General features: G+C 41.7%; 1 protein-coding gene across 1 annotated transcript in view; it reads left to right on the top strand.

Moving 5' to 3' along the window:
- C2H8orf37 (chromosome 2 C8orf37 homolog) overlaps window positions 1–8,806 on the top strand; it is an 11,624-nt gene extending 2,818 nt beyond the window's left edge. Inside the window, exons 3-6 of the mRNA XM_021387418.1 lie at window positions 1,365–1,435; window positions 2,002–2,067; window positions 2,904–2,999; window positions 5,168–8,806. Coding sequence (XP_021243093.1) covers window positions 1,365–1,435; window positions 2,002–2,067; window positions 2,904–2,999; window positions 5,168–5,327 — 393 coding nt within the window. The 3' untranslated portion in view covers window positions 5,328–8,806. The remainder of the gene's footprint in view (window positions 1–1,364; window positions 1,436–2,001; window positions 2,068–2,903; window positions 3,000–5,167) is intronic.

Raw genomic sequence — 15,196 nt, 5'->3', positions numbered from 1 at the left:
AAGAGAGAGAGAGAGACTGAGCTACTGGAGAGACTCCAGCAAAGGGTGGAGGAGATAATGGTGAGACTGGAGCTTCGTTGGAGAGGCTGAGAGATCTGGGACTGCCCAGGGTTGAGCTGGGTGATCTCAAGAGATCCTGACCAACCAAAGTGATTCCGTGATTTTCTCTCACCAGAGCTAACTGTAAAGGAAGAATAACCTTGCTCAGCCTGCTGGCAACTTTCTTCCTAATGCAGTCTGGGATTCTGTGGGCCTTCTGTGCTGCAAAGGTGCATGCTGGTTCGTGGTCAGCTTATCACCCACCAAGATGCTGAGGGCTGTTTCTGCAAAGCTGTTTTCCAGTTGGTCAGCCCTCAGTGTACACAGGCACATGAGGGCTATTTCTTCCCAGGTGTGAGAGTCTGCGTTTTCCCTTGTTGAATTTAAAAATATTCTTCTCTGCCCATTTCTGCCATGTGTTGTGGTCCCTATGAATGACAGCGCAGCCGTCTGCCATACCAACCACTTCTCCCAGTTCTATATAATCTGCAAATGATTTCTGTTATTTGGCAGCAGGAGATGGAGATGAAGCCACCCATTTACATAGACAAGAGTCATAAAAAGAGAGCGATAGAGGATATTGAAAATAGGTATTCATTTAGAAATAATTGCTAGAAAAATGTTATTCATATTTCATATATACACAAACTTCTGTGCAAATTCTCTTTATTTTTGTGAATTTTTTTTTTGTTTTCATTATGTTTGTCTGATTCCTTGTAGGATGTCTAAATCTGAGCCAACAAAACACACTTGTATACCACGATAATGATGTCTGAGTGAGAGAGAATTATATTATTAAATTTGTATGGCTTTATCTGTTTATATCCCTTGAACTTCTCATTTGGGATTTATAATTACCATATTCTAAAATTCTGATAGTTTACTTTGTATGCAGGAAATAACAAACTTTTCCAAGATACTTTGTTGTTCTGAATAATATAAGACTTTGATGTATTTCCAATACAACAAAAACTCAAAAACGTTGAGGGAAGCGATTCCTAAATTAAACCTGGTTTTTAAAGCAAACTTATTAAAAAGAGGGCATGAAACAGAAAGTCTTCAAAAGTCAAGGTGATTGTGTCATGCTGAATTCCTTCAGGCAGAGCTGGTAATTCGGTTTGGGGAGAGAAGTCTTGCTACCCATCCATCTGTAACTTCAGCTCATTTTGTCTCGAACAGCCTTACAGAAAACTGAGCAAGAAGAATCCCAAACTCTTAGTCCCTATCTTACTGGATTCTTTGGATTTCCTGGATTGCTTTTCAAGTAAAACAGCCTATTGCAATGTTGCTGAAATGCTGCCTTTTATTCTTTGCTTTTTAAATAGAAATTGAAGTCTAACTCCCCAAGTGTCACACCTGGAAGCAATAGCACTGTTGTACAGGCTCATAGGAAGATGTAAGTGAAAAACATTTGGGCTGCTTGAACATAGCTTGATTATAGCTTGCTGTCTGTCTGATAGTATTACTGATGTTTAATTTGTGTTGACATGAGCTAAGAAAAAAAATGAGTATTTGGATAACTTTCTTGAAGAAAAAAGATAAACAGTTGAGTAGAAAGTTAATGTTAAAGAATGACTCATGCGTTTTCATGGGGTCAAAATTACTTACCATGTAACTAATTGTGGAACAACAATTTCCTTTGCCTTCTGGACAAATGCAGTTACCAAACACTGCAATATTTAGCCACATATATTTGGTATAGACAGTGTCTATCACAGTCTTTCTTTGAATATCTTGGTAGAAAAGATGTTTAAATTCAGTCACTTGTAAGCATTTGATGCTTTGCCTATATTCGATAAATGTTAAATTACCACGCCTTTCAACAACTAGAGGGAAAGTCTTGCTGAAAAAGTGCTACTTGAAGCAGTGTAACACACAGCAGTTCAAGTTAGCATTATGCTACCTTTTTTCAACATGTTTTGCTATTACTTAATTTTTTCTTTATAAATTAAATCCATATAGGTGCTGTCCAGTGTACCTGGGTGGAAGCTCTTCACCAAATGGCGTAGGAACAAATATTTCAAAGAGGTTAAAAAAAATAAATTCTACTTTATTTGTCATTAGTTTTAATCACAACTGTGTTTCTGTGGTGGAGGATAGCCCTGAGTTTGAACTGTACAGCCCAGCTCTATATTCATTGAAGTGCACAGCTGCCTGTAACTGCAGTTTGAGTCAGCTGGTCCCCTCCAGTCCCCTGTTTGTGACCACAGGATCCTTTGTTCATTTGAGGAGCTGAAGAACGTGTGCAAATGGGACATGAGACTCCAAAAATCAAAATCATGTAGTTAAGGAAATTGTTGCTCTAGAGCGTTGTATTTTTCTGTGCTTCTCTTCAGTTTGCTGTGTGATGGCAGAGTATGCCACCTAAATCAATAGGCTGGTTTAAGTCATTCCAGAGCTTGAACTGAAGACAGGCATCACAGAGCCCCAGCTGAGGACAAGCAGAGTGCTTTGTAACTTCAGGAAAGGTACTTTAACAGTAGGAAAGGAACTTCAGATACGTAGCTCCGATATCCAATAGAACATTATTGCATTTCCATCTGGGATTTTTTTGTAGTAATTATGCACATGATGCCTGTGTGGGTGATGACAGGTGCCATACCAGTGAGGAGGATCAAAGAACATATATGGAGGATGTCAGTTTATGTGATATATTCAAGGAATCTGGAAAAGTTACTACGTGCTCATAAGTTTGAATGTGTACATCATGAATATTCCAGAGATGTGAAAAATGAAGATTACAGTTTAACCACGTTTCTAGTATTTCTGAGCGTGTTTGGGTTTAAAACAGTAACGATTTGAATAGCTTCTCTTACTGTTATAAGCTCTTGGAGATTTCTGGTGGTATTTTTGTCTTTGACCAGGACGTGTGATCAGCTGCGCTGCACCGCTTGCGACTTCCGTGTAGCGCTTTTCAATGACTACACCTGGGATCAGTCCTGTGATTATCTTTTTTTCAGGTATGTCTCAGGTGGGCTTGGTGTTAGTATTGTTTCACTCTGCTTCAGGGCTCGGTGGGAACAGGAAAGGTGAAAAATCCTTGGCAGTCCTGTGTTGTCTAATAAGGAGCATGGGTGCAACCTCTTCAGCAATCACTTGGGAAAACCTGCAGGAAGAAGGATGCAGCATCTCCCGCAGGCTGCTTTCGTGCCTTTCCATTTCTTCCTCCCTCACTCTCACTCTTCTGCTTTTAAAGAGAATTCAGGTTTGGTAAATTGTGAGGCGGCTTTACTGTCAAAATAAGGAGATGATCTGTGTGATGTGTTGGCCTCTGGTGGGCCACTGCTGGATGCAAAAAAAATTGAATGTAGTGCCAGCATGTACTTCTCACCGTACCACCTTCAGTCGCATAAGCTGCAATTGTTTCAAGTCAGCTTTTCTGTTTTCCTGTGTCAAGTGTTGTCCCACCATGGTCAGTGAAAATCAAATAGCTTGCTTTCTTAACAGGCTTCTTTTTGAACTAGTATTTGATTAACTGGAGGGGTGGGAGTTTTACTTTCTTGCTATATATTGTGAAGTCTTTAATCATTTTGATTTTTTGGAAGAGTTAGAATTAAGGCGTTCTTTCCAGTTTCTCTACAACTGTACCAAATGCCAAGACTTAGTGAAGCGTTACATTGTAAGCATGCTCCTAATGCAGATATCAAGTTTAAATTCTTATTTTGGTGAATTCTCTGTGTATGCCCATTCACAGATGGAGGTAACGGACGTGTTCAGAGTATGTGCTTGGCCACCAGGGGGTGCGGTAGCTGGAACAGCAGTAATGGATAAATCATCTCCTGTTCCATTATTTTTCTTATACTATGTGTTTGGTTTTCCTATGTTTTTCCTCCAGTTTCAAAAACTTGTATTTTTCTTTCACTGAAAATCTTTTATTCTCAGTACTATTGTAATATTGATGAAAACCTTTAATCTTTAGCAAAAAACCTTTAATCTTTAGCAAAACGTTTAGCTGTTTATTTTGGATAATCTGAATTTTTGAAAGTAAACTTGATGAAATATCCACCTTCCTTTAATAGGTGCTTTACCTTTTTTGTTAAAAATTCTTCCTTTGATGTTTGTATGTTTTTAATTTAGCTGAGCTTGCCGGTGTTCTTTTGAGCACTTAGTGAGCACTAAGGTCTGGAAGGAGGTCATGGCAGCAGGGATAGGTGAAACGCTAAGTTTTCACCTGTTTTTTGAAATAACTTCCTTTGTTGTAGTCATACAGACTTTCTGTTTGTTGTGGTGGGTGCTTATATAGAAATAATTTGTGGCTTGATGTACAGTCTTCTCACTTAATGGCCATTGCAGTCACTTTGGTACCATCTTGAGAAACAGCTACTGCTTAAGTGTTCAACTCTGTAGTTGTACTCATTCTGTGCAGGATTTTTTACAGTAAGTTTGATAAGATTAATACATTTTTTGCATAATTCCTTGTTAATAAAAATAATTCTGCCTGGTTCTTCTCAGCTCTTTCTCTGGAGGCTGAAGCAGGGTCTGTGAACAAGACAGAGAACTTTACTTACAGAAACATTTAGCTGCAGCTGATTTGAGACTACAGAAACTACAATCTGAGTTCTGCTCTCTTTGGAGAAGAGAAGGCTCTAGGGAGACCTCATTGTGGCCTTCCAGTACTTGAAGGGAGCGTATAAACAGGAGGGGGAATGATAGTTCACGAGGATGGATAGCGATAGTACAAGGGGGAACGGTTTTAAACTGAGACAGGGGAGATTTAGGTTAGATATTAGGAGGAAGTTTTTCACACAGGGAGTGGTGACGCAGTGGAACAGGTTGCCCAGGGAGGTTGTGGATGCCCCATCCCTGGAGGTATTCAAGGCCAGGCTGGACGTGGCTCTGGGCAGCCTGGTCTAGTGGTTGGCAACCCTGCACTCAGCAGGGGGGTTGAAACTTGATGATCTTTGAGGTCCTTTTCAACCCAGGCCATTCTATGATTCTATGAAAGGATTGTGTTCAAAACAGAGTTTAAGCATCTTTAAGCATTTTATCCCTAAATTCATTCCTGACAGTGGCACTCAGAAATGTTGTTAAGAGCTTTTCTGAAATGAAATGACCTCATGATTTTTTTTTCTTAAAAAAAAAGAAAAAAAGAAAAAAAAAAATTGAACTGAACTCCCTTGTTTGACAGGAATAACATGCCCGAGCTCAGCAAGCTACGAGCAAAGATGATAAAGAAGAAAGGATCACGAGCATACGCTTGTCAGTGCAGCTGGAGATCCGTTGGTGAATTAACTGACCTCCAAGCAGAGCAGCAGCTTCGGTGGGTTTGTGGTAAACATGCAGAATGAAGGCCTCCTGTGTGCAGTACCTGCGGTTTTCTGACAACAGAGAGAAACTTGAATATTTCTATCTAGAAATAGATTATAACACTCAGAGTTCAACCCAAAAACTCTTTTTCTTCACTATGTCTTGCAAGCAATATGAGGAGTTGAATTATTAGGAGAAAAAGTTTGGAGGTTTTATGGAGACTGAATAATGTTAAAGCTCACATTCAACAGTGTAAGAGAATGGAAGAGGAAATGGACAGATTTAGATGCAGATAAAGCACCTTAAGCATGTTCCTCCTGTCTAGCAGAGAGCCTTATTTCCCCTGACTGCAAAATGTTGGACTCGGAGAAAATAGTGGGCTGAGATGCAGCCATGACACACAAGCGTATGAATTTCTACACGGAAATTAATACTGTTTTGCTTTGCTCATAGCTGTTAATGAGCAAGTGGTTGTAGATCTCTTAAAAGTGTACTGCAAGATCAACTCTCACCTCTAAGGTTTCAGCACACCCCAACACATTATTTTAGCCAACAATAGCCAAAATCTGCAGGTGTTGGAAATTTCCTTCCAATTCATATTGCTTTCTTCAAAGCTCCTTCTGCTGACTCAGGACTTATACCACAGGGAATTTCTTGGATTTCCTTTCAGCCTTCACTGTAAGAGATGAACAGGTTATTGTGCAATTATTAAATATTATGCAATTTAAAAGATATTTTGATAAGTATGTGACTTCTATTGATATTTTCAAGGGAAAAGAAGAAGGCTCGGTCTATAAAAAGTGAGAAATCAAGATATCCCCACTGACTTTAAAATTTGTATTTTTTTTCAGCTTCCGTAGCTTTCACTTCACTTCTGAATGTTATGCAGAAAGTGTAACTGTCCTGTTATAACACACTCCCTTCCCCCAGTTACATCATAACACTACATCCAGTATCATGTTACTAGGTGAATTGTCTTGATTATAGTTAGTGTCGTTGTTTGTGAGCTCCTCCTTTTCACTGTGTATAAATAACACAGGGATGGATTTGGATTTCAGGAGAGAGGAAGGAAGGTCAGGGTTATCTCGGCAATCGTATTATTGGAAAGTCCCATACTGGGAAATCTGTTAGTATTTCTGCTGTGCAGTATGTGATATTCTACACGTTAATGCAAAACTACTTCCTTTGTGCAAATTCTTGGTATACTGCTCTATTTCTGTTTTTGTGACATTTTGCTCATTGCCCTAATCTGTACATGATTGATCTGTTCTTTTTCTGAGCTTTTTCCCAACAATTAGATGATCTTTCTTCCAAAAGTCACCTCTTGAATCTGTATTTTTATCTCTTTGCTGTACCCTTCTGAAAGAGTAGATCTTGGTGGTGACCAGCTTCCTGCTCACCTTCCACTTCTATGAGTGTTAGAGCCTTCGGATGGCTTGTAGTATGCCTGGGAGGCCTGGCAGTGCTTACATACACAGTGCTTCGATGCTCTAGAGTGCACGTTCCAGTGCCACATGCAGCCTTGCTAGTGGGTTCAGAGGAGCGCTGGCTTTGGAGAGATACTTCAGTCTCCCTTGGCATAGCAGTATACACATACTTTGGGGCCAGGTATTATTTTCAATGCAATTGCTGTTTCAGACAGTAGTTTCAACAGTTACAAGTCTAAAACAACAGGGTTCAGTAGACACGCAAACCACAGACCAGTTGATTAATGTCCAGTCTGCTACTGGAAGAGGTCAGCTGACCTTTCTCTCCTCTGTGAAGAGGTAGTCCTTACGTGGACTGTCAGAAGTAAGTGTTCCTGGGATTTGTTCGGGTGGGTCAAAGCGATTTCCATTCCTGGAGAACACTAGTGCTAATGGTAAGAGAACAACAATAGTACTTAATAAATTAACAAACAAAGAGAAGAAGAAATTTTGTTAAGAATCGTACATTTCAAAGAGTGCTGAGTTATCTTGGCTTGCCTGTTCCAAGGCCATTTGAGACTGATGACCAAGTAGCCCCATGGGATGCTGTTCTGGTCGGGGTCTTCAGGTGCCGTAATGTAGAAAACAAGTTAGGTTGCAACTTGTGAACAGGAAACAGGGAAAGTCCTAAAGCCTATCTCAGTTCATGAGACCAGGTGTCACGTGACTTGCAGAAGAAGCATGTCTCCTGTGCCCTGTTTTAAACAAATTGTCACCTTCTCTAGGCCCATTGGCACTACCAAGTGTGTGGAACCTTGCTGAAACAAAGTTCAAGGCATGTGTCTTAGTGATTTTTATGACCAGAAGGTGACCTGCAGCACCTGAAAAGGGGAGACTGGGGAGGAATAGAGGCATACAGACTAAGAGTGTAGGAGAAGTAAAAATTGATGTGAATATTGTTTGATACCATTAAATCAGCAGTTCTCCTATGTCACCTCATCCCTCAGTCTTCTGTTAACCCAGACAGTTGTAGAAACAGTGTGCTCTCATACGTAATTGCTATCAAATGAACTTATCACTAACACCATTAAGACCATACTCCAAGCCCTGAAAATGTTAGAATATAGTCTTTATTGGTATGTGCATATTGAAACCTGAGCATTCTTCTGAAATCATCGTGTTTATTCAAGTATACTTACTTGGTCCTGACCCTAGTCAGACTGATGGGGTGTGACAGCATGTTGTCCAAGTGAAGGCAGAAACACATGCAGAAATAGTGCTTATTGCAGTGTTTTCCATTACAGAATTCAGCTTGTTTCTAGATCTGAGAATAATTAGTATGTCATTAAATGTAATTATTTTGTTGGAAAAAGGACTGGTCTTAAGTATTTGAGTTCCCTACCTTCAGTGTTAGATGTTACAAACCGCTCCAAAGTCTTCAAATGAAAAGAATGTAAAAAGATGTAAAATTGGAGCTTCTGTGTTCATTTAATGGTGTTCTAAGATTGCACAAAGGTTCTCAAGATATAGCCCAGACTTTATGTGATACTTCAGTGCAAGTTATCTGAAATAGCAGGCAATACAGAAATAATTTTGTTTGAGAATGCCATTCAGCTGTTGTCAAACAGAAGTACTGGAGAACAGTTTAGCCAAGTATAAACGTGACCATTGTTTTCCTTTAATTTTTGCTTTGGAAGAAATAATACCATTTCTGTTTGTGAAATAGGTGAGGTGATAAGAAGACTTTCATTTGGTTTGAGTGATGTACTTGGAAATCTTCTAGCCTGCAGCATTAGTCTGTAGCAGATCCCTCGACAAAGCAAGCAACAAAGTATAACGAAGTGAGAATCCATACAAAAGTGTGCAGATGGAAACGTAGTCGGTGGCTAAATGTCATAGCAACTTTTTAAAATCTGTGTTCCTGCAGTACTTCTGGAGAGGAATAAAATTCAGATGTATGTAATATATTTTAGTATAGCTTTTCTTTATGAATTTTTTATTAAGGATATTGTCCTGCCATAGAATTTAACCTGCTGAAGCATAAAAGCATTCCATATGGCAAGATCTGCATTGTGTAAAATTGAATAAAGATATTTTTTTTTTCTGAACGAGTATTTCAGTTTTTTACTTGAAGTATTCTGTAAGTGTGAGGCAATAGAAGCTTCCACTTGTTAGAAGACTGCTCGCTTCTCTTCTTTCCTGAGTCATTGAGTCTGCAGCCAGCACATGTGGCAGTCACACAGTGGGCTATGCTCGGAGCTGCCAAGGCAAATTCTTCCTCCTGCCAGGCATTTTGGGCCCAACCAGTTTTGCCTTTTATGTGACATCCAACCACCACAGACAGGACAACCGATGGGGGATGGAAATAAAGGAGTGTCACATGCTGCTCATCTGTGAGAGCCACATACGATGCCTGGAGCTGGGCACACATGCACTGAGGAATGTATTTTTCAAATGTAAACACATCGGTCAGATGCAAAGTTGGAACAAATCTGAATTGTGTTTCTTGAAAACTGTGACTCTAATATGTTGTTCCTAAAAGAAGAGTTATGAAAATGATGCAGGACCACGTTTTCTCTGTTGGAACGGTTATGAAATTCCACTCATTAAAAAGCATTGTCCAGATCATGAGAAAGTAACTGTTGTTTTCTTACATCAGTGGGGTTGTATCAACTACGTCAGAATTAATGAGCTTTATCATTCTGTATCAGACAGTACATGGACAGTACATTGAATTGAAGCAAGCTTGCAAAGGCAGATGCATTTACCACATTTCTTGGACATCTACCTAGGAGAAAAGTTGGAGGCAATTGCCGTGGGAGATGGCATGTAACTGAACTAGCAGAGTGGGATGCTGGTACCTTTGTGTATCAGTCAAGGCAGGCTAGCGCTAGTTCTGTAGTAGTCACTTAAAGGTGGGACATTGATCGAGGGATCACTCCATTTGCAGTCTCCTGAATCTTGTTACAGAAAACTTTTTTGAGTACCAGGAGGAACTTGCTCTGCGTACAGGGGTTGGAATAAATCTTGTTTCTCCAGCATGAAGAGATTCTGCATGGCACACGTTAGAGTAATAGACATAAATATTTCCTATAATCCTTTCTGCATTTGAGCTCCAGATACTGGTGCCATTCGGGCAACAGTTATTTCACATTCTGAGCGGGCAGCGTGGACGCGGTAAGAACACACAGAAACCACTGTCTCACAAGTACCCCTAACTTACCTTACTCATGCTCTGCAGCGTCAGTGTGTGGTTAGAAGGTAGCTCCTGTGCATGTTCAGTTCACTTTGACAGCGTTAATTCTGCTGCCTGAGACATGCTTTAAAAGAGTCTTTGGGAGTAAAATGTGATTATACAACGTAGTCTGCAGAGGGCAGAGCAGCACCGCTGAGCGTTGCAGTCCGGGCTTCTGCTTAACTATACGACCACAGACTTTTTTTCCAGAGTAGTGAAGATTTACGTTCACCCGGCCTATTTTTTGTATTTGTTTCCTATCGGTGTAATTACGAACAGAGCAGCCAGATCTGTGGCAACTCCACTTGATTTTTGCATGACTTCATCCAAACTACTCAAGTGGTCCTTGACCTGTACTGAAGCCAATTATCTTTTAGCCCTCAGCTAAAGAATCGTACTAAAAATGTGTGTGCGTGTACATAAACGTACACACGTACTTACATTCATACACACATATATATATCTTCTAGCAACAGCAGTAGAAGAACTAAATCTCCTTCAGGATTTGCCTTTTGCCCTGCCCAAATTTCCTCTGAAAATGTAAGGAATTTTGGCAAACAGTGGTTGTGTAATTTAGAATCTCATGATGTCCAATACAGTGTTTATATAGCACATTGCCCAAGGTGTGAAAAGATGGCAGAACTTAGAAAGGAACTGGTGAATGACCTGGACAAGGGCATTGAGAGCACCCTCAGTGAGTTTGCAGACGACACCAAGCTGGCAGGAAGTGTCGATCTGCCTGCGGGTAGCAAGGCCCTACAGAGAGATCTGGACAGGCTGGATCTCTGGGCCAAAGCCAATGGGATGAGGTTCAACAAGACCAAGTGCCGAGTCCTGCACTTTTGCCACAACGACCCTAGGCAACGCTACAGGCTTGGGGCAGAGCGGGTGGAAGACTGTAGAGGAAATGGACCTGGAGGTATTGGTCGATGCTCGGCTGAGCATGAGCCAGCAGTGTGCCCAGGTGGCCAAGAAGGCCAATGGCATCCTGGCTTGTATCAGAAATAGTGTTGCCAGTAGGAGTAGGGAAGTCATTGTCCCTCTGTACTCAGCCCTGGTGAGGCCGCACCTCGAGTACTGTGTCCAGTTCTGGGCCCCTCACTGCAAGAAAGACATTGAGGCCCTGGAGCGTGTTCAGAGGAGGACGACGAAGCTGGTGAGGGGTCTGGAGCACAGGCCTTATGAGGGAGCTGGGATTGTTCAGTCCGGAGAAGAGAAGGCTCAGGGGAGACCTTGTTGCTCTCTATAACTACCTGAAGGGGGGTTGTAGTGAGCTGGGGGTCAGCCTCTTCTCTCTCATAACTAGTGACAGGACAAGGGGGAGTGGCCTCAAGTTGCACCAGGGGAGATTTAGGCTGGACATTAGGAAATACTACTTTTCTGAAAGAGTAGTCAGGCGCTGGAATGGGCTGCCCAGGGAGGCGGTTGAGTCACTGTCCTGGAGGTGTTCAAGAAACATTTAGATATAGCGTTGAGAGACGTGGTTTAGTGGGGTTATTGGTGGTAGGTGGATGGTTGGACTGGATGATCTTATAGGTCTTTTCCAACCTAGCTAATTCTATGATTCTATGATTCCATGAAAGACCAAGGCCTAGAAATGCCAGAAGAGTGTTTCTGTCTATGTAGGAAAGCAATATGGGAGATGGGAGCTGCTCCATGGCATGTGACTACTGGCAGTGAGAGCCTTTCAAGGACCTGTACCTTGCAGCTCATCAGCCATTAGCCATGGCTAAGGTTTTGGTGAACAGCAAGTTATAAAATGTTGTATCCACTATAACTCTCTTCAGGTCCTTCAGTAAGTCAGCAGATGGAAGTAAATACTAAATAGTTTCTATTATCTGTGAGGTTGTGCCTCTTTCTGTACTTAGAAGGCTAGCTTCAGCACCCAAATCGATAACGTGTTTTTAACCAGGAGCACAGATATATCTAAACCATAAAACAAAAAGTTGCTTGTTTTGCTGGGTGAGTGATCTTCGTAACTTTTTTTTCCCTTATTTATTTCCTTCTAATACGAGAAACAGTTGAACAAGAAGTTTTAGTAGAGGATAGAATAGCAAGCAAGGCTGAGTAGTATACTGCAGAAGGCTGCATGTAAAAAGGCTGTGTAGATACATTTTTCAGGTAACAAATAAGCCTTATCTTCATTTTGGATTCTGTTTGTTTAGTTCTAAAGTAATACAGACGCACCTAAATAAAAGAGAGAAAAATAGTGTACTGTAGGGGGAAGTTCAGATGTCCACAAAACATTTGCCAAAAGGAAGGACAAAAGCTCACATAGGAGGTGTCCCCTCCAGGAGACTTCTAGGATGGCTGCAGCCCCATAGGTCTGGCTCAGAAGACTGGGGTGGATCCTCCTCACATTGCTGTTCCCTACTCACTTCCACACTGGGCTCCTGAGCTGCACAGTGAAGCAATGTGCAGAAGAGGAGCTGCATCTCCTGAGGGTACCAGCTTGTTTCATGAAGATGTCTACAAGGACAAGTGAGCTGAACGCAACTGATTTGGGTCTGCGGATTTTCCTCTAAAATTTGTGCTCTGGGCTTCCTGCAGTACTTCTCAAGCTGTTTCCTGGTGACAGACTTTAGATACAAGAGCTATATTCATTCAGGCGAAAAGCATCTAAGCCGGTGGTTTATAACTGTTATTCAAATACAAGAAAACAGTCAAAATTTTCATGAGGATTTAGTGAAACTGAAACCCTTACAGCCTTGGAGCTTACACCAAAGAACTGGGAGAAAGAGAGAAGAGAGACGTTTTCATACTGATCAAAGACATAATATTCCAGCCCCAAGTGCCCTAAATACATCTATTTTAAAACTTGATTGTCTACAGAGGGGCAAAATGCTAACTAGCTCTTGAAAACTGGTGGGATTTATAAGGTGTCTATCGAATTTTTCAGTCTCTAATTAAAGGGGAGCAATATGGCCTTACTATAAGATAATGCAATACTTACGGTAGCAAATGTGTTTCAACTAAAGCATTGGGATTGTCAGCAATCTGTGCTCAGAAGACTGTGTCCTGCCTGCACTGATGTAAACAGTGTTCACAGGAAGGGGGAAGCTGCTACCTCAGACAGGAAGATTGAATTTAGTATCCAGCTCCTTATCTTGGCAGAGCGGGCTGCTCAGGATGCTGATAAGGAGCATGCAGATTGCTCCAGCAGACTGCTGCATGTCCCTTCCTGGGAAGACCTTCACGTCAGTGTAATCAGGGTACAATCTTGAGCATGCGGAAGGATTTAGGAATGGATTATATCCAGAGGCTGTTACCCAAAGTAATGCTTACCGTGGTGTAGTTCCATCTCATTCTATCTCTGTCACTGTCACTTGCAGGAAGAGATTGACTTGCATGGCGAAGGAGGGTATGTGTCTTTTAAAAGTAAAAGTTTTTATCATACTAAGTGTTATCGTTAGTCTTATTGCCTCTAAATAAACAGGAGCCTTTCCTGAATCCTAATGCATACTGCAAAATCTAGTTTAATTTGGGGATGAAGGGTTTTGTAAGAGCTGATACAGACCGGTTCCAGCACTTCAGAGGCAGAAGCAGCATTGTTGCAGCATTGTTTTGCGTGCTTTGAGTCAGTAAGGCATCTGATTCAGAAGTGAAAGATGAATGGCCTCAAAACTCTCTTTACAGTTGCTCAATAACGTATGACATGAGTTTCTTTATGATTTCTGTGTATATCTTGGGAAATCCATCTGCCCTGAGCCCACCATTCAATCAATGCACTGGTGGATGAAATGAAGAGTTAACACAAAATCGTACCATCCTCAGCATTGACTTTTCTATGCATGATGACTCCTGTTCCTCCCTTCTTCCCCCAAGAATGCTGCAAGGTCACTTCAGAATTATCTAAAAACTTTATTCAAGCTAAAATTGAGGCCTGGAAACACTTTAAAGCAGTTTTTCAGTTGCATCTTCCCACACATGCCTGTAACACCTCTTTTCACATTTTTTTTTCCACACTAGATATATATTTAGTTCAATTCTGGTGAGGAAGGCTGGAAACAATTAAACCATGAAAAATGAGAGTGGTACACAAGAGTCTACAAATGCTTCTGAAGAGCAGTGAGATATATCTGTCTTGGTGAATCACGAAGAGAATGTTCTGGAACCAAATTACTAAGACAACTTAAGCCAAAGAGAAACCAAGTCCATGTGCTCAGCACACGGTGGGTTGGGCACATCTCCTGCTGTGCCTGGGATCGCTGCTGACACAGCTGGCAGCAGCCAGCACCCAGTGCCCAGACAGGTGCTCCATGCACGGCTGCTGCAGTAAGCGAAAATCCTTCATCTCTCTGTTTTTGCAGAAGAGATCCTTTCCCCCTGCAGTATATTGGAAATGGCTTCCGAAGCCTGGAGAGTATTAGTTCTTTATAAAGGATATGTTTGTAAAGTGGATCATTTCCAGATGTCCAATGGTTTTGCAGACCTTGCAATAACAATTTGCTACAGAGGGCTCTCAGCCAGCTCTGGGCATTTGGTTACCTGGAGTATTTCTAGCATCCATCACAAGGCAAAGGACACCCTTAAGCAGGGGAAAAGCAAACAGCCTAACAGCACCCGACAGTACCAGCACCTCATCAGGTCTGCCCCAGCACGTTCTCACTTCATTGTCCCATACCATAGGGTCATAAAAGACAGGCCATAAAAGAGCTCAACAGCCACTTTCCTTTTCTGTCAGATGCTGCAAGTTACTCACATTTCCTGTCCTGCTATTTCAAGGACTAAGGTCTCAAAATGGGAGTCCATTCACTTGTCTGAAATGACATATTTTCCTCTCTTCCTACAGCCATGTCCAAGCGAGCTGGATAAACACTGCCTGGGAGGCATCGCCAGGGACTGAGGGACCCGTTGTACTGAGCCCGTACAGGTGCCACCAGCAGTGTCCCCTGCTCTGGTGGCCAAGGAAAGATAGCAAGGGCTTCTCTGCCTGGAGGAGCAGGTGGGATTTCTCTCTCTCATGCTACTCAATGGTTTGGGCTGTATTTTAGTCCAGAACAGATGTACATGGGAGAAGAGGGAAGGATCTCAACACTTCTGACAATCTCCCCTTAACTGAGCACATTCACATTAAACCATTTTAAAATATTGCATTGCTTCCCCTGCTCTCTCCCGTGCTGCACTGACCAGCCCTGGGCCCAGGAGGTCACACACCGCATCTGAGAGGCCCAGGAGGGGAGCTAAGAAAAGTAAATCTGTTGTCAGCAGCCTTACATTTGCTTTACAGGAGTATGTGCTGCTGGAAAAAAAAAAAAAAAAAAACAGC

Source organism: Numida meleagris, chromosome 2, assembly GCF_002078875.1.
Source record: "Numida meleagris isolate 19003 breed g44 Domestic line chromosome 2, NumMel1.0, whole genome shotgun sequence".
NCBI classification, from domain to species: Eukaryota; Metazoa; Chordata; class Aves; order Galliformes; family Numididae; genus Numida; species Numida meleagris.
Note: the sequence above shows the minus strand (reverse complement) of the source record. Positions and strands in the feature narration are given on the sequence as shown.